This window comes from Polypterus senegalus, chromosome 14, assembly GCF_016835505.1.
Source record: "Polypterus senegalus isolate Bchr_013 chromosome 14, ASM1683550v1, whole genome shotgun sequence".
NCBI lineage: Eukaryota > Metazoa > Chordata > Cladistia > Polypteriformes > Polypteridae > Polypterus > Polypterus senegalus.
Window position 1 is genome coordinate 35,392,773 of NC_053167.1, and position 20,626 is coordinate 35,413,398.

A 20,626-nucleotide genomic window follows, 5' to 3' on the forward strand; every position below is an offset into this window, starting at 1 on the left:
TGCCAATTAGTGTGGTTGACAGTGGAACTTGGGGACCGTCACAACTTGACATTGTATTATTTTGGAGGAATTAAGTGAATAGGACTGGTGAATTTTGTTGGGCTGAATGGCCTGTTTTCGTCTAAATCTTTATAATGTTCTAAAATGATTTCCAAATTTCTAAACTGTTCTGAGAAGGGCAGCCATTGTGCTCTTTAGGTAAATATCGATCAATCAACAATCAATCAACATTTATTTATATAGCACTTTTTCATACAAAAAAATGTAGCTCAAAGTGCTTTACAAAATGAAGAATAGAAAAATAGAAGACACAATAAAAAATAAACATAAGTCAACATTAATTAACATAGAATAAGAGTAAGGTCCGATGGCCAGGGTGGACAGAAAAAACAAAAAAAAAAAAAACTCTAAAGGCTGGAGAAAAAAAAATAAAATCTGCAGGGATTCCAGACCAAGAGACCGCCCAGTCCCCTCTGGGCATTCTACCTAACATAAATGAAACAGTCATCTTTGTATTTAGGGTTCTCATGGAAGGACCTGATGATGATGGTCACGTAGACTTCTGGCTTTCAGTCCATCAATGTTGGAGCATCATGATGCTTTGAGTGGAGGTGGTGGCGCAGGCCGCCACCACAAAGAAACTGGAAAAAGAAACAGAAGAGAGAGTAGGGGTCAGTACGGATTTTGGAGCCGCTGTGAATAGTTATTATGAAGAATTGAACATACAGAGTATCAGGATTAAGTTAAAGTGAAGTTATAAAAAGGCCATGTTAAAGTAATGTGTTTTCAGCAGTGTTTTAAAGTGCTCCACTGTATTTGCCTGGTGAATTCTTATTGGCAGGCTATTCCAGATTTTAGGTGCATAACAGCAGAAGGCTGCCTCACCACTTCTTTTAAGTTTTGCTTTTGGAATTATAAGGAGACACTCATTTGAAGATCTAAGGTTACGATTTGGAATATAATGTGTCAGGCATTCCGATATATAAGATGGAGCAAGATTATTTAAGGCTTAATAAACCATAAGCAGTATTTTAAAGTCAATCCTGAATGACACAGGCAACCAGTGTAGTGACATCAAAACTGGAGAAATGTGTTCGGATTTTCTTTTCCTAGTTAGGATTCTAGCAGCTGCATTCTGCACTCGTTGCAAGTGATTTATGTCTTTTTTGGGTAGTCCTGAGATGATCGATGATAGAAAACGTTTAACAAAAGTCTAAATAATGACGTTTGGTAGAAACACATTGGAAAATGTGCAGATGTGCAGAAAAAATACATTTGAGTACATTTTACAAAAATATACTACTTTTATTTGTAATGATAAAATATTTGATGTAAGCAGTTAATAAATGATTTTCAAATGCAATAGAAACTGTTGGAAAAATAAAGTCTTATATGAAAAGCACTCAGTGGAATTGTTTGAAAAACAATTACACAGTTATAAAATGGTTCACTATCATCCATATTAGGTGCATAGATATTTATCAAAATTACTTCACATTTCAATACATTGCCCATCACCATGTCATATCGCCCTTCAGGGTCAGATACTATATCTGATGCTATAAATGAGATTGTTTATGTATTAAGATTCCCACATCTCTATTTTTATTTATATAGCTGGAATGATAAATATGGCCAATCTAGTCTCTTTACAGTCGAAACGAGTCCTTACTTGTTAAGTGAGCCTCCTGTAAAAATGCATCTTATCATTTAGGCCTGTTAGGTGGGAGAATACTTTATTTCTCTTAAGATTCTGATTAAGACCTTTGACATTTCAGCTTACAAAGTTCACTGTTTGGTCAAAGAGACACTGCTTTTGAGGACATTTTGTAATTTTCAGTAAAAGTAATGTGTTGTTTCATAAGTTAGCTTTAATCTTGATTTCATATTATTGCCACATATTATTTCTGAGGAGCTTATTATTATTTTGGCACTTACAGTTGTGAGGGAAAAAATTGCTCTCTTTCTCTCTCTAACACCACCAATTTTTACACACCAATTGAGGCTAGACCAGACTTCACAGAGTCCCAGTCTTCTGAAATGCCAAGAGACAAGGCACATCCAAAACAAAAACTAACCACTAGCAGCTTTGTGGTAAAGATTAAATTGAGATATCTTATGATAGTACAGTCCAGATACAATCAACTTAGGGTATGATGTTAAACAGTCACCTGAGAAGAAAAAAAGGGAGGAAATGTTTAAGTTTATTGATACTTTCAATTACTAGTACTTAATGGTTACCCAAATATACCAATATTTAATAAAATAAAATTCATTATAGTATCTGAAAAAGTTCTCACAAAGGAAATAAAATGTATAGTTGTGTATAATTTTACATTACAGAAACCAGGCTGCAAACAGAATCTTCTTTGCATTACCAGGACACAACAAGGCTAATGCTCATATTTTAAATGATGTCAGGATCAGTCTTTTTTTTCTCTTTTTCTGCTAATTAGATAGAACTAAAGAAAATGAATTGGCCATCAACAATCACCTTCAATTAAGCTGTAAATAAGAGACTATATATGATTTCAGCTTTGCATAAGCACTGTTTAATGCTGTAGAATGTAGTGTGTTTGGCAGCTGTTGAAGGAGGGAAATCTGAGAAAATGCAAATACAATTACCTTGAAATAGAATCTCCTTTATATCTCTGAGAATCAACATCACATTATCTTTAACCCATAGTCTGTTGAATTGTTCCCAATATGAACATACATAATATTACAATGGCTGGAGACTTTAATTGTGTTTTGATTCCAGACCTGGACAGATCTTCAGCTTCAGTTGTGATAACATCCAATACCACAAAAGCAATCACACAGTTTGTAATGGATTGTTACTTATCAGTCCCATGGAAATTCTTAAATCCAAATTCATGAGAATATTCCTTTTTTGTCACCAGTACATCATAGTTATTCAAGAATTGATTATTTAGTGGTGAAAACTGCAGTAGGAGCAACAGATGCATTCAAGGAGGAGGTGGGATTACATCAAGGATTGGCTCTTAAGGAGAGATGCTGGGTTTATTGGGAAAAGGATGTTAATGATAGAGCTGCCAGGCAAGAGGAAAACAGGAAGGCCTAAGAAAAGGTTTATGGATGTGGTGAGAGAAGACATGCAGATGGTGGGTGTAACAGAGCAAGATGCAGAAGACAGGACAATATGGAATAAGATGATCCACTGTGGCAACCCCTAACAGAAGTAGCCGAAAGAAGAAGAAGAAGAAGATAGTAACTTATTGCCCACTATCAACTCTTGCAAGGGTATGACTCTATTGTTATCTCTGATCATGCTCCTCTGATCTTGGAGCTTGAATCATTATACCCTACATACACATTTCAAAGCTGGCATCTTAATAACCTATCATGTGAACTTTACAGAGTTCATCTCCAAACAATTTGATTAGTTTTTAGAGAGAAATGCGTTTTTAGAGGTCTCTGCAGGAATATACTAGGAAACTCTGAAGGCATTTTAAAGAGGACAGGTTATTTCATATCTTTCCCATAAAAATACATTGAAAACCAAGAAGGCCTCAGAAATACTTAGCAAAATTACCATTATAGATCAAGAATATACCCAGTCTTGGAATGAAGCACTTTATAGGAAAAGACAAGATCTACAATCAGAAATTAACCTGTTATCAAAAGAAACAGGACAGCTCATCTTTAAATGGTGACATCACTATTATGAACATAGAGAGAAGGCTAATAAGATCTTGGTTCTTTGGGCTTTGAAAAGGTTCCTAATATGTGAACAAAATATAAATATAAAATTATTGTATTACCCATTGGAACTTCAAAAATTCGTTGTCTAATTATAACTATTTATGGAACCTGTTATCGATATAAATTCTTTCTGGAAACTTCATGTGAATAGTTCCTATTACGTCAGTGTGAAAAACTACTTTAACACCAATATTTTTAACATAGTAGTCTGGTTAATTGTATGTTAAATATTCATGCAGTTTTATTATATATATATATATATATCTGTGGTGGGGATTGGTTCCTGCCTTGCGCCCTGTGTTGGCTGTGATTTGCTCCAGCAGACCCCCGTGACCCTCTGTTCGGATTCAACGGGTTGGAAAATGGATGGATGGATGGATATATATATATACTGCTCAAAAGAATTAAAGGAACACTTTTTAATCAGAGTATAGCATAAAGTCAGTGAAACTTATGGGATATTAATCTGGTCAGTTAAGTAGCAGAGGGGTTGTTAATCAGTTTCAGCTGCTGTGGTGTTAATGAAATTAACAACAGATGCACTAAAGGGGCAACAATGAGATGACCCCCAAAACAGGAATGGTTTAACAGGTGGAGGCCACTGACATTTTTCCCTACTCATCTTTTCTGACTGTTTCTTCACTAGTTTTGCATTTGGCTACAGTCAGTGTCACTACTGGTAGCATGAGGCGATACCTGGACCCTACAGAGGTTGCACAGGTAGTCCAACTTCTCCAGGATGGCACATCAATACGTGTCATTGCCAGAAGGTTTGCTGTGTCTCCCTGCACAGTCTCAAGGGCATGGAGGAGATTCTAGGAGACAAGCAGTTACTCTTGGAGAGCTGGAGAGGGGCATAAAAGGTCCATAACCCATCAGCAGGACCAGTACCTGCTCCTTTGGGCAAGGAGGAACAGGATGAGCACTGCCAGAGCCCTACAGAATGACCTCCAGTAGGCCACTGGTGTGAATGTCTCTGACCAAACAATCAGAAACAGACTTCATGAGGGTTGCCTGAGGGCCCAAATGTCTACTGCGCCCTGTGCTCACTGCACAGCACCGGGGAGCTCAATTGGCATTTGCCATAGAATACCAGAATTGGCAGGTCCACCACTGGCGTCCTGTGCTTTTCACAGATGAGAGCAGGTTCACCCTGAGTATATGTGAAAGACGTGAAAGGGTCAGGAGACGCCGTGGAGAATATTATGCTGCCTGTAACATCGTTTAGCATGACTGGTTTGGTGGTGGGTCAGTGATGATCTTGGAGGCATATCCATGGAGGTACTCACAGACCTCTACAGGCTAGACAACGGCATCTTGACTGCCATTAGGTATCAGGATGAAATCCTTGGACCCATTGTCAGACCCTACGCTGGTGCAGTAGGTCCTGGTTTCCTCCTAATGCACGACAATGCCCGGCCTCATGTGGCAAGAGTATGCAGGCAGTACCTGGAGGATGAAGGAATTGAAACAATTGAATGGCCTTCACAATCCCCTGACTGAAACCCAATAGAACATCTGTGGGACATTATGTTTCGGTCCATTAGGCGCCGCCAGGTTGCTCCTCAGACTGTACAACAGCTCAGGGATGCCCTCATACAGATCTGGGAGGAAATGCCACAAGACACCATCCGTCGTCTCATTAGGAGCATGCCCCGACGTTGTCAAGCATGCATACAAGCTCGTGGGGGCCACACAAGATACTGAAAAGCATTTTGAGTAGCAGAAATTAAGATTTTGAAAAAATGGACTAGCCTGCCACATCTTCATTTCACTCTGATTTTAGGGTGTCTACACAATATATAAAAAAAAGTATATTGCACAATGACAGGAGTGTCTTTGGAAAATGTCAGTTGAAGGGCAGTTAGACTTATAAGCAGGTAAGAAAGGAATTTGGGAGTTATGACAGAATCAAAGCGCTGATTTTTTTTAATCAAGGCGAACAGTCTAAATAAAAAAGGTCATAATTATTTGAATAATTTTTGAGATTTCGAGTAGCCTTTGTTTGAAAAGTTATTTTACCCATTTAAATTTTGCTGTAACATTTTAAAATGTTTGTGTCTATTTCCATGTTCAATTCACCATTTTCCATCCATTCGTCCATTTATTAAATGTCTGAACCCACCTTTATTAGCCCAATTGAAAATTCAGTTACCTGCTGGTTTTTCTTCTCTTAGTTATAAACCTTTTCTTCCTCTTTATGTTCATAGACTTGAATTTTTCATGCTTTACTTTTTAAGTATCCTGAAATTAAAGCGTAGAGTCCTATCAGTTTTGTACTTGTCACTAAATTGGTCAAGACCTTGGGAGATAGCATCCTCAGTTCCTTCTGAGCTTTCAGGCATTTAACTACTGTTTTATTGAACAAAGGCTTAGATTGAGGCAAAGGCCAGCTGCACTTGCATGGTAGAAGGTCGGGAAGGAGGAGGCGCATCCTCTGCCTTACTCTCAAAGAGTAACTTGTTATTTCCCTCTTTGACCACAAAATATGGAAAAAATGCAAATAAGATTCAGACAACAGTGTGATACAAATCTGTGGAAAGATACTTGAATATTTTTCGAGTAGTCACAATAAGGCTGCAGCAGAATGAAAGATGAGTTCATTGAGGCTAACATATTACACAGAGGATCTCAAAATGCTTCTCAGAGACTGCCGTCAGCTTTCCTTTCAAGTGTTGACCGGATTCACCCCTTACCCCTGAATCACAGCCTGTCTTCCTCACTGTGTTAAGATGGAAATAGCTTTCTGCTTACTCTTTCTTTTAAGATTAAAGTCAAAAGAGAAAGAAAAATGGATTTCTTTTTTGCACTGATTTTGTACTCTGTTTTTCTGAGTAGAGCACTGTTCTTTGATGGGTCTTTAATTAATAAAGTCTCAATGAATCTTGTTAATCCAAATTTTATTATTTTTTTTATGAACTCATCTTTCATGCCTGCCTGGTAAACCTCTAACCCCTGGTCAATGTTCATCCTGTTTTTCTTTTGAAAAATAATGAATTGTTGCTTTGATAGCTTGATATTTCAATTTTAAAAAATTACCAAATTGCTCTTTTTTTTTAAATAAAATTATACTATTTCAATGAGATTTCACAACATACTGAAGCAACTGCTTGTACTCACTATAAATACAGTATGTGACTTTCACAAGAATCAAAAATAATCTTGCATGGTGTAAAGAAACTAAACATAAACAGAAGCACCTGCCAGTTGTGCCCCTCTTAATTAACACAAGTCTACCAAGTGAAAATGGCTTTGCTGCTTGATGGTTGTTTTCTTAGCCGGGTGCTGTGGTTTCACCTCGCTGCATATCATCAAACTGATTGGCAGTTCTAATTAGCCCAAGATCAAGGAATGTGAGTGGTCACATGTGGAAGTTTTGAACCATTAAATGTTGGTTCCTACTTTGCACTAAGTGCTTAAAGGACAAACATGTTTCTGATAACCTTAATTCTTAGATGAGCTGTTTTGCGGAAAGAATGAATAAAAATGAAGGTATGTCAAATGAAAAAATACAGCTAAAAGCGTTAAACAAAAGAAAATAGTCAGCACACTGACCTGAACCACAAGTGAAGTATATAAATTGTCATTGCAGTCAGTTTTCATAAATTGCAATGCATCGATGAAGCTGCTAGTAAACCTCTAGTTGACTTAAGGCACAACACACTTGTAGATCATACTCAGGCACACGACTGTTATGTCTGCTTATTTTAAAAAATGTGCCTGATTGCAGTCTCACCGACACTGAAGCAAAACATTCTGCTTTGTATGTAATACTTATGTAAAAATTACTGTCTGTACCACATGTGCCAAGATTGCCTGTTTGTTTTAGTTTTTGACGGCTCACAAAATAACATTAACTAGCTGTAACATGTTTAATTTAATATGAATGAGAAACTGAACCAACATGCTGTAGTAAGAGAGGCTCATTTATTTATATAAGATTACAGATGAACTTACGTTTATTAGCTGTATAAGTATTCAGGTCTGGTGAGACGTACATACTGTATGGGTTGGTATAGATTGACTTACTTTTATTCTTATTAAAAGCACTTTAATTTCAAAGACCAGCATGCTCTGCAGGCAAAAACAGCAGTTTGAGTTGTAAACACCAAAAAAGTCTGAAAACAAGTCCATCATTTGCTAAGATACAGCTACTCCAAGACAGACTAGTTGCAATCTCAGATATTGAGGACAGAAAAAAGATGTAAGGCTTGATACAGGCCAATCGTAACAATTAATACAATTAATTACCCAGCACTATGAAAATGCATTATGTATTATTTCAGCAGCAGCTCTAATAAGAATATGACGTGCTTTAATAATTATCTTCCATGTTGCTGAGACTAATAGTGCTTGTGCCCTTTGGTTGATTGATCATTCCCGAGCTTAGGGCCCTATAGTTAATGGGTGCATTTTAGTTTTGTTTGTCTTTGGCGTTTTAACCCGGCTTAGACCTTGAAGTCAGAATGTACAAACACGTGATACCATTTGTGACTTTATATTTAAGAACATATTGGGTCTTTATTTATTGCCTCTAAACTAAAATGGAGGGCCAGAGAAGTGATGAAAGAAACTTGGGTTATATTGTCATACCTCTTTGTTCAAGTAGTGAAGCTTGCTGCTGTGTTTTAAATTAATTGAAGAGCAATAAATAAATGATTTGAAGGACCTGATTATAAAGAGTTACAGCAGTCTGTTTTGCTTTGAATTAATTTTTTTAAGTTTTGTGCACACAGATTCGAAGCACCTCTTTAATACTTTGCATTGCTGTACACAAAAATAATTAGGGTCAGCATGCAACATCAATGTAGTAACTTCATTGTTGATAACTTCTTTTAATTTATATTCCATGTTAGAAACCCTGACACCCGAGAAAACATTCAACTTGCTTTGCTGGGTTCTCATAGACAGGAATTCTAGCATTCCGAAATTTTGCAATTGGCAGTTGTGGGCACTTCAGTTTCAGCCTCACCAGATGAGCTGTTGAGTGCTGAACATCTGTTCTGCCTGAGTTGTTAACGTGGATTTGGGGCGTATAATTTCGGAGGTCTTCAAACCCTTTCTGGCTATAACACACTCACAGTGTTCTTAACATGTGCTGCTGATTTTGTCCTTTCACTGACAACACAAGTGACTGCCAGACCTAAGGTTGAATTAAAAATAGCCAAATCATCTAAAAAAACTGATGGCTGTCTAATTTCCAGGTTGTTTTAAAGTGGTGTATGTCCTAACCTAGCTCTACACTTTGTACATCATTCTCACCATTTCTAAATTATCTACAGCTTTCTGGTATATACCGTAAAACTTTGAGGTATGAAGGAAGGGCATACGCCAGAATAGACACAATACATAGGAGCCCATGATAAACATAGTAGAAAGTGAACTTAAGTTACATTTTAATTCATGATCTACCTCACATGCTATAATGGATGCAATAAAAACGGGTTCCTCTGAGGCCAGTGACAACAGATTGATCCTGGTAGAAAGGGTACTGTGTGTCAGAGCATGATACCATGAACAAATGGATGAATGGAAATGGCATGATAAACACCACAATTTTATTTTAGACAATGAGCTAGGAAATATGCTTGTACCATGAACACCAGTAGCTACAATAAAGGAATGCAAGGTAATGTGATTGTTTTTTTGTTTTTTTTTTACTGTTTTTTTACTTTGTTTTTTACTTTTCTTTACCCTAACCCTTTGAATTATAATGTATGTCCTGTAGTGTAGGAATTAATGTGCATTTCCTGTAAGGTAAGAGTAGCCATAACTTAAAAAAAAAGCAATGTAAGGGATTACAATCTATTGTCAATTTATAGCCATACTAGCAGACCTGCCGCGCTTTGCTGCACGTTTAACTGGCTAGTTTCGACAGCGGATCATGGTTCTTCTAATGTAGAAGTCATTTCTTGTTGAGATTCGTTTAATCGCCTGATTTTGGCAGCCAAGCGCTTTTTTTCCAACCTAGAAGACCTCTCTTGAGATCCGTTTAATGGCCTCGTTGATTGCATGTCTTTCAAGGTAGTTTCAATACCCATTTCTTGCACGGAGTCATCTCCCCTTTTATGAGTGACTGTGTAAGTACCACGTGTACTAAACAGTAAATTAGTAAAGGAGAAAGGACTAAACACTAAGGAAAAAATAAAAAGGGCAAGACCACGTCAGCTCGGAGCAAATTGAAGTGAATGAAATGAGGTGAATGGGAGGGGAGATGATCACGTGACTCCCCCACCCGCCTTAACTCTCAATCCCTCTACAAACACAGTCTCTCGGATCCCAACTCTCCTTTATATAAATCAGTTTAGGAGAGAGGACTAAACACTAAGGAAAAAGAACGGCAAGACTGCGTCAGCTGCGGAGCTCAGCTCGGAGCGAAATGAAGTGAATGAAATGATGTGAATGGGAGGGGAGATGATCACATGACTCCCCCACCTGCCTTAACTCTCAATCCCTCAACAAACACACAAACACAGTCTCTCGGATCTCAACTCTCCTTTATATATATAGATTATCTAATTCTAGAAAGATTATTTTAATTGCATTTTAACTTAACTGAAATGTAGGCAATTTAAACAGCCTTTTTTTTTTTTTAATAAACTGAAATAGTCATATCTAAGGTAAGTTCATGCACTACCTAATTAATACTTGTATTTTGTATAGATATAACAAAACTAATATACTGGCCTTTGAATTGACACTTTGAATTGAAGACCAAAGAATGAGGGGAAGAGGCAGATCTTCAGTTCAAAAAGACAACCCCATGCATGTTGTGTATCCTGTTTATGATGTACGCTTATTTCTCCAGAGGTGTCTATTTAACAATGTTTTAAAAAAACGATTCATGCATTTTGCATATTTTGAGCATATGACTGGAAAACAGACATGTGAATTATGTGGCGCGAGTAAAGTTACATTTTTGTTTCTTTTTCCCAGAGATGTTTTTCACATTTTTTGTCATTGTAGAGCACTGACCAGCTTTGGCTTGTATTATATCATAAACTTTATTAGGTCCATTCAGCATGAAAACATGAAATTAAAAATATTTCTCAGCTATTGTAAAGGATTGACCAGCATTGGCTTGTATTATATCATAAACTTTTTAGGCTTCACTCTGCATAAAAAGATTTAAATTAAAAATGTTTCTCAGCCATCACTACATACTACATGTGGTATGTAGCATAAAACATTTAAGCTAGTTTTACCTCCATCTACACACTGTGTCTTAAAATTCCATTTCTTTTAATTTGTTCATGAGTCTCTCATGTGGTATCTTATCAAAAACTTTCTGAAATCAATGTAAATAATATTATAAGCACCTCTCTGATCATATGCTTTTTTTGATTGGTAATGAAATTCTACCATATTCTTGATATATGATCTTTCCTTTCTAAAACAAATTTGATTGTTAATTAATACATTCATTCTGCCATGTAATGCACAGTCTTTATGTTAATAATTGTTTCTCTTAATTTACTTTACTGGCCTATAGATAGAGAACTTTATTTGTCCCAAGGATAAATTTAGCTTACAGAAGCCTAAAAATACAACAAATCACTTCAAAAACAAACAGCAATTACAATACAAAAGAAAGAAACTTCTTCAAAGTGCTAATTATAAGAGAGCAGTGACACTGAGGCATTATAAAGGCATACTGCCATAGATATGAAGAAGCTACGGTAAAATTTCTTAAGTTGCTTCTGCTGAAACGTTAGTTGGCTAAAAGTACTCAGCATTACTGTGTCAGACAGAGGATGTGTTCTTTAAAATGGCCATCAATTTTGCTTCATTTTTTCCTCTGCTGTTACCCATAATTGAGCCTGCCTTTTTAATTTTCTTGTTTAGACAGTGGGCAAAGATGGTAAAGGCTCAGCACAATACAAGACAGAAAATCACACCGCTTATCCCAGAGAACATGTGAAGGATATCTCTATCCACATAAAAGGAACACAGTCTCCGAAGAAAAAAATGGTCTGCTCTGCCCTTTCTTATATAGTCCCTCTGTATTACTAGACCAGTCCAGCCTGTCAATGATGTACACCCCAAAGTATTTGTAAGAAACGTACCATCTCCACATCCACTTTCTGAATTATGAGGTTTTTGTGTCACAAAAATCAATAACCAGGTTCTTATATTTGGATTCAAATTGTGCTCCTGTAAGGATAAAAAGCTCAACTTAATGTTTTAGCAGAAATGGATTAGTTGAAATAACTGCATTCAGTAATCATCAAACATTAGGAATCATATTCACACAGCAGTCAAAAAGATGTCAAGATGCAATTTACTCTGTATATTTTAGTTGAACAGCTGAGTTCTTCTAAAATATTTCCTAAAATGTACATATGTTATTTATTGAATACATACATTTTGTAATTTTGGACCTGTGATTCACCTAAAGCTCCAGAATGGAGAATAGGTCCAGTGCTGTCCCATGGCTTGTTATTTCTGTTTTGCTGTCATGTTAAATGGATAAAATCCTCTTATTAATAACAAAACAAGAGAAGTTACTTCTATGTATCTAATAATTTTGAAATTGTTAACCTTTGGACGCAGGTTTGACCTAGTTAAATGATCATGTGTTCACCTTAATTCCCATAAACATTTTTCTAAATTATCAATCACCCCTTTACTTTAACGTTTAGTGACACTAAGCTGAAGTGTTGAGCTTAGACAAAATGAAGACCAATAGAGGGTGACAGATTGTCTCCCCCTTCTATTTTCAATCAACCCGTACAATTTTGTAATGTAACCTTTTCTGATTTATAGGAAAACTGAAACTGACTGTGTTATCTGAAGACAGACTGCAAATGAAATGGAAAGAAGCTGAAGGCACCCATCATGGCTACAAAGTTCGTGTAAAGCCTCTGGCAGGTAGGTTTTTCAACTTATTTCAAACTTTTACTATTCATTTTGATTAATGTCTTTCTACATTTTTCTGTTTTCTCTAATCAGGAGAGAGAGAGAAAAACTGAAATCACAGACATTAGCCTTGTTAGGAATTTCTTACAGCATTCCAGTTTAGGGGTATGGGGTGTTTGTTGGGGGTGGTGTGGTGATGTCTGGGGGTGTGTCCTAGCATTTAGAGAAATTCTTTCCTCATTGTGTCAGTACAGTACAAAAGCAAACTGTTATGTACAAGTGATGTCAGGGCACCTGGCCTCTTATCACACCAAACCTCCCTTCTAAAGGAATGAAGAGAGATGATTTCTCTGCCAAATTCCCTGCAGCAGACAACTTGTAACTAGACAAGCCTGTGCAGAAGCAAGAAAGAAAGGCAAAACAAATAGGGAAAACTGAGAGACATACAGACCCCCTAGCACCTTTTATAGGACAGAGGTGGTGGTTATTCCTCTAATATTGCACTAATTTAGATCAGGCAAGCAAGATTAGCATTTTCTTTATGCAGATTTTGCCCTTTTCCACCATGTATTGGAGTTAATGTCCTTTTGAGTACAGGGTCTAAAGTATTTTAACACTTCATGTCAAGATGAATTTCGCATACTTTTTAGTCAAAGGGAAAGCAAATGTTGTGCATTGAAGGGGAAAAGAGAGTTTTGTTTAGAAGAAATTACTACTAATCTCTCTTTTATAAACTGTGGCACTTTTGTATCTTTTATATGTTTCATAAATTGAACAATTGAGTGTATTAAATGCTATATATTAATATTTAAAGAGTTACTTAGCATTATTACTTATTAAAGGCACCCTAAAAGAAATAAAAACTTCACTTTAAAGTAAAGCACCAATACTTAACATTATAGTTACTCCCAAGTTCAGATAAATTCAGAAATTCAGCGGGCTATTGGATATTATGGTCAGAGCAGCTCTAGATCCAGAAAGAGGGCAAAGTAGTAGACTCCTGAATGTTCCCATTATCCCTTTTGAAATGTTGTGTTTTGAGAAGATGCATTTGATATAGCTGTCCAAGACCCTCAGTGTTTAGTATAGCATAAATGCTGAGCATGTGTTTATTCATTGTATTAATAATTGCTTATTGTGACATGCTTAGAGAGCCCTTTACTATTCCATTAATTTTTAGGTAAGTTAAAATAAAACTCATTAGATATCATTAGAACAATCTACAAGAACAGGCCATTCATCCCAATAAAGCTCACCATTCCAATCCATATAATTATTCTAAGTCTAGATTTAAAACTCCCTAAAGTCCTACTGTCTTAACACACTGCTTGGTAGTTTCCACGTGTCTATGGTTCTCTGTCTAAAGAAAAACTTCCTGTTTTGTCTGAAATTTACCCTTAACAAGTTTCCAACTGTGTCCCCATGTTCTTGATGAACTCATTTGAAAATAACAGTTTCAATCCACTGTACTAATTCTCTTCCTAGTTTTAAACACTTTAATCATGTCTTCTCCTAATCTTCTTTTGCTTAAACTGAAAAGGCTCAACTCTTTTAATCTTTCCTCATTATTCATCCCCTGTAGCCTTTGAATCAAGCTAATCACTCTTCTCTGGACTTTGTCCAGTGCTGCTATGTCTTTTTTGTAGCTCGAGACCAAAACTGCACACATTACTCCAGATGACACCTCAACCGATGCATTAAAAAGCTTGAGCATAACCTTCTTGGACTTTTACTCTACACATCTGTTAGCCTTCTTAATGGATTCTAAACACTGTCTGAAAGATGATAATGTTGAATCCACTAAAACTCCTAATTCCTTCTAAAAAGATTGTACTTTTGATTTTCAGACCTCTTATTGTATATTGAAACTAAAACTTTTACTTCCCACGTGCAATACTTTACATTTACATAAATGAAATTTCAAATGCCCCAAATCTACCCATGCTTGTATGCTGTCCAAGTCCCTCTGTAATGATTCAAAGGAGTCTAGATTATCTGCCAATCCACCTAGCTTTATATCATCTGCAAACTATACCAGCTTGTTACTTATTTTCCTATCCTAATCATTTATATATATTGTGGTGATTATTCTTGCCAAAATAATACGTCACAAAAACAAACAAAGTTTTGAGGACTGTCTCCGTATATTGTCATACAGACAATAAAGGAATAAAGCGATTCAAAGTCTTGTTTAGAGCAAGTAACAATTTACTGAAAGAAAATGGCAGATTTATAACAAAAAGGATGATGGGACAGGAAATGGTTGGCAGGAAGTGACGTTGCAGCAGGAACCGGAACCAATGTTATCATGTTGCAGCGAAAGTGAGATGATTTGATGGAACCGGAATTGACGTCATCATGGTTGGCTGGAAGTGATGTCATCACGACCATTTTGGAGCCCAGAAGTTGAGGGAATTATTTTTCTTCAGGTTTTCTGTTAATGAAAAGAGGTTCAGGTATGTACCACGTGATGACCCTCTATCTCGAGATATTTCACTCACCTTTAGGCTCTTTGACTGCCTCCTAATCGCACATGTGTAACTCTATATATATATATATATATATATATATATATTGTGGCGGACGGCCGGGACGCCCCTACGACATTGGGATCAGGGGAGCAGTCATGGGATGCACACTACGTCCCCCGAAATGCGTGGTGGCAGCCCTCCTGGGTTACTTCAGGGCCACTGATATGGGACTTTAGGACTTAGACATGTTGGGCTCCATGGCCACCACCTGGAGGAGCTGCACAGCTTAACAAGCCTCTGTGGGCTGGAATGCAGCCACACCCGGAAGTGCAGCCTAATTAGGCCAATTACCACCTAGAGCACTTCTGGGAGGGCTACAAAAGGAGCCTGCAGCCACTACTCAGGGTGCCAGAGTCAGGAGGAGGGGGACGAAGTTGCCTGGGAGGAGTAGTGGAGGAGGAAGAAGAAGAGAGTGTTTTTGAGTGTTTTTCTTTTGATGTGGTTTTGGGATTGTGTTAGGGCTGAGGGACACGGGGAAGACGATTTTTTTGTTTATTCATACATATGCCTCTGTTCCAAGTCTGTGTTGACACCTATATATATATATATATATATATATATATATATATATATATATATATATATAAATAGCAGTAGTACCAGCAATGAACCCCTGTGGATCACCACTCTTAACAACAACCAATTGTGATATGGTACCGCACACCATAACCCTCTGCTTCCTGCATCCAAACATCAATCATGTAGCAAATGCTTTCTGAAAGTCAAGATAAAAAATATCATATACTCCATTTTGATCATATCCTTTTGTTGCTTCCTCATAGGATTCCAGCATGTTGGTAAGACATTACCTTCCTCTTCTGAACTCATGCTGACTGTTCAGTAAAACTCCTGTTCTTGCCATGTGTTGCTCAATCTTATACTTAAAAATTCCTTCCATTAATTTACCTGTGATGCACACTAAATGTACTGGCCTATAATTGCTTGGATTTACCTGGCCATCCTTTTTATATAATGGGATAATATTTGCCATTTTCCAGTCCTCTGGAATTTCCCCCACTTCTCAGTGAATTCCTAAAACTATACATCAAGAGTTTATATATGTACTTGCTAACCTCCTTAAGAACTCGAGGGTAAATATTATCTGATACTGGTGATTGGTTTGATTTCAGCCTATTTAATCTAAGATGTACATCTCACTCGATCACAGTTTATCTACTTTGTGACTTGTGAAGACCTCAGAAAAATGAAAGTTTAGAGCACCTGCTATTTCACTGTCTGTATTTTTTAATTGACCTTTAATATTCCTGATACACTTTACCTCCTCCTTGACTGTTCTTTTACTACTAAAATACTGAAACTTTATCCTTAAAGTTATCTGCCATATTCCTCTCCAGAGCCTCTCTAATATCCTACTTAACGATTGTCCTCATGTTCTCATACACCCTTCGATTCACATTGGACTTATTAATCTTATAAACTGTTTTATCCTTTGAAGCTATTTTTCAACTCTTTATTAACCCACCTTGGAGTTTTTTGAAACTTCATACTAATTCCAAATTTAGGTATATACCTGTCCTGCATTCTATGTAAAACCTTTTTAAAGTTGTTCCACTGCTCCTCAACTGTCTCCGCACTTAAAAGTTTATCCCAGACAGCCTATCCTCCTTAGACTTTGCCGCATCTGTTCAACGTTTGCCCTACCAAAATTAAACTTAACAGTTTTGGTTAACGCCAAGGCGGTTAATCACCTTATTTAATTTTTATTAGCTTTATCCATGTAAACATTCCTCCATATCATGGTCTTTCTTAGCCTTAGTTCATCTCCATTTTCAAGTATTCTGCTGTATTTTATGTAACACATGGTACTTAGTATGTCACCTATACATAAGTATTATTCACGTTATCTTCTCTGAAGAAGTCTGCCCTTCTACAGATATTGAGCACAAGTTTTATGCATACAGTATGTAAAAACACAGTAAAAACTAAATGCAATCAAATAGCCTATAGTTGTTAAAATGATCTTTTTCTAATCAAAATTGAACATCCATATACTAGTTGGATTTGTGACATATACTGTATGTTGAGTCTGAAATATTTTTAAGTACTGTTTTGGAAAGACAGCTACTGATTTTTATTAACATTCCTTCAATAGCTTGCTGATGGGGATACACTGCATGCCATTTATGATTTTATATAGCTTGAAGGCAGGAAAAATGTTGGTGTAGGTGACAGGTATTGTTAATTATGTGATTTGTAACATATTAGGAAATGTGTATAAATGTTTTGAGTAGTTGAGCTTCTTTTTTTCCTGGCCTTTCAAATATTTGGCATTTTTATGTTTAATATCATATATTTTTTTTCCTTTATGTCTTTCATTTGTAACTTTTGTAATATCAGCGCTATGTGCTAGTCATCTAGTGTTAGATTGATCAATGCAAAAATTTTGACTTTAGTACAGATACCAGCTTTTCACCTCAATACCGGAGCAAGTAACGGATAACTTTATTTTTTACAAAATAAAATGCTGAATTAATGTTTCCCCCAAAACCTTATTCACAAAACTAAACACCAACTGTAGTAACAGCCACAACCAAGAACAACATGAGTACTTGTATTGGAGTGGTCCTGCCCACCAGCCCTGCTACTATTGTGTCCAGCCATACTGTCATACAATACAGCCATAACATCCAAATATGGTACCCAGGTAAGATTATTAGGGACACATTTTCCTTCTTCCTTGATTCCCAACCTGACTGACCTCCCTGTACACTCTGTCTCAGTCTTCAGTGCCATTGCTGTGAAGTACAAAGCTGCTTCTCTCTCCTCTTATATTTTCACATGCTGTCTCCAAACACCTCATCATTCCGCTCCTGCAGTGAAAATATTGTAGTCCATTAAATTGTTATTCTCTCCACTAACAGCTTTCCGACTCCTCCGAGACAGGTCCTCTCCCTTCATGCATCTTACGTTAACCGACCCACCCCGAACCCTTGTGCTCTTACACTTTTGTTCCACCAGCCACTTCTCTTTTCTACTCCCCAGAGCCCCTTGCGATCTTTTTATTCCTAACCTAGTGCAGCTTCAGAAAGCAGGCTGCCCTGTACGCTGAGAATCTGGAATACTTCAACGTACGAATGTTTCAAAGAAATAAGCAAAATACAGTTTGAAAATCTTTATTGACATCTTAAATTTTAATCTGGAATAAGATACACTTCAAAATGCCCTTGTGGTCTGATGAATATTATTAGTGAAATGTGGCTTTATTAAAACAGTGTGTTCAAAGCTTTTTGTGTCACACTTTACAGAATCACTGAAATTAGGGTTGAACTAGCTTGTGTTTGTGTCTGTTTATAAAACATGCACAGGAAAGCATTATTTGTAAACTAGTAGTCTTTGTTAACCAATTTAAATACATTCATCTTAACTTTTCTTATTTTTCCTGTAAATACCATTTCATACCTGTTGGGGTCTAAGCCCTTGGAAGGCTAGGAATAAATGCTGAGAAAAATGTTATGCATTGCCTCCTGCTAGTCACAAAAATGCAGCACTGCTATGCAGTTAGATTACTACCAAAGTTCTGTGTGAGCATTGTGCATTTTGTAAGCATCTACAGTAACTCCATACAGCCCATGCAAAGAATTAGCACATTTATAAACTCCGTGCTCTCTGTGCCTTTGTTTTTTTTTTAATGACATTGATTTTGCTTTTCAATAAAGGCAGCATAAAGCAATTTCTATCACATGTTCATGTATGGCATAGTAGCATTTTACAAATGTGGTACTTTTTTTAGTACTAGTATACCTCACAACACCCTAGTCATCAGTTTATTACATTATTACATAGCCCCCTTCAAAACAGAATGACAAGGATTACTACATGGATTGTCAAACACAAAACATTACAGAAAAAACATTGAAATAATAAAACATAAAAATAACATAATAATCCCTCCCTGGGCAACAACATTAATAACATTTATTTATATAGCATGTTTTTATACAAACAATTGAGCTGAAAGCGCTTTACAAAATGAAATAAAAGGAAGTTAATATAAAACATAAACAAACACAGTTAGACAATAGTATTATATAGTATGTAACAAAGAAAAAGTTACGTTTGAATGGCCAAGAGAACCAAAAAAAAAAAAAAACTCCAGTTAGGGAAGGGGAAAAAAAAACCAAAATCTGCAGGGGTCCCAAGGCCAAAAGACTTCCCAGCCAACACTGAGCATTCTTCCTAAAATAAATGTTCTAAATCAGTCTAGTTTTCAGGCTTCATATGGAAGAAATTGAAGATGATGGTGGTCATGTGGACATGTGGGACACTCGACATGCAATCCATAAACACAGGGGGCAGCATTGTACCTTGATCACGTGGTGGCAACAGAAAAGACTGCAGAGAATACCGTAGTACAGATTAGTAGGGAATTACAGAACCCAGAAGAAAATAATTCATTGCCCATATAGACTAACAGGGAATCGATACAACTAAAGATTTTGCTACAAAAAAGTCATTTTAAAATGTTTTTTTAGAAGTTTTTTAGATTGTTCTACAGTATTAGCCTGGCGAATTTCTGTTTGTAAATTATTCTAAAGTTTAGATGCAAACAACAAAAGGCCACCTCACCACTTGTGAGGTTGGCTCATGGAATTATAAGCAGACCTTCATTTGAGGATTTTGAGGTTATGACATGGAGTGTAAGGGGACAAACATTCCAAAATATAGGAAGGGGCAAGATTATTTAACCATTAGTAGTGTTTTAAAGTCAATTCTAAGTGAGATGGGTAACCAATGTAACAACGCTAAGATTGGTGTAATGTGCTGAGATTTTCTTTTTCTAGTTAAGACTCTTGATGCTGCTTTCTGCACTAACTGTAACCAATTGGTGTCTGTTTTAGGTAGTCCTATAAAGAGTGAATTACAACAATCTAGTTGGCTGAAAACAAAAGTGTAAACTAATTAAACTGCTATGCTCATTCACAGCTACGTAAACAGGTGTCTCTCACTGTGGTGGTAATTTAGATAAAGAGTTGTTAGATAGAGGGTCTAATACTGAAGTCAGTAGATGGTCAAACTGTTTCTCCGATTTATTATTACTTCTGACTAAAAGTAGAAGCATCTGGCAAAGCAGAGTGGAGACAGTGTTGCTCCAAAAACTAATACCAGAACGAAATTTTAATACCTTACATATCACAGCCATTTTATAAATCCAGTCACAATTATGATAGGCACTATGTAGCATTAACGGCTTTCTAAGCAGCTCTTACAGGCCTTATGTAATATATTGAGACAAACAGAAAATTCCTTATATTTTCTAGTGCAGTGTTGTGGATAAGGCATTACTTCCAAAATTAATTAAGTTTATTTTTAGAAGTATACCATAAATCATGTTTTGCGATCACATTTCACCCTCTTGTCCAATGGCTGGACTTTAACAAGTGATTACCTGGACTTCAGTTCAAGATATAAGAAAAAATATTAATTTGTTTTATAAACAAACATTTCTTCCTATAGACTGACCAATCCAGTCCTCTTTAACCCCTTTACCA

The 20,626-nt window shown here is 36.5% G+C and overlaps 1 protein-coding gene across 1 annotated transcript in view; it reads left to right on the top strand.

The window, feature by feature from the left end:
- LOC120514307 (collagen alpha-1(XIV) chain) overlaps positions 1-20,626 on the top strand; it is a 228,986-nt gene that overhangs the window by 77,287 nt on the left and 131,073 nt on the right. The window contains exon 3 of the mRNA XM_039734634.1: positions 12,493-12,597. Coding sequence (XP_039590568.1) covers positions 12,493-12,597 — 105 coding nt within the window. The remainder of the gene's footprint in view (positions 1-12,492; positions 12,598-20,626) is intronic.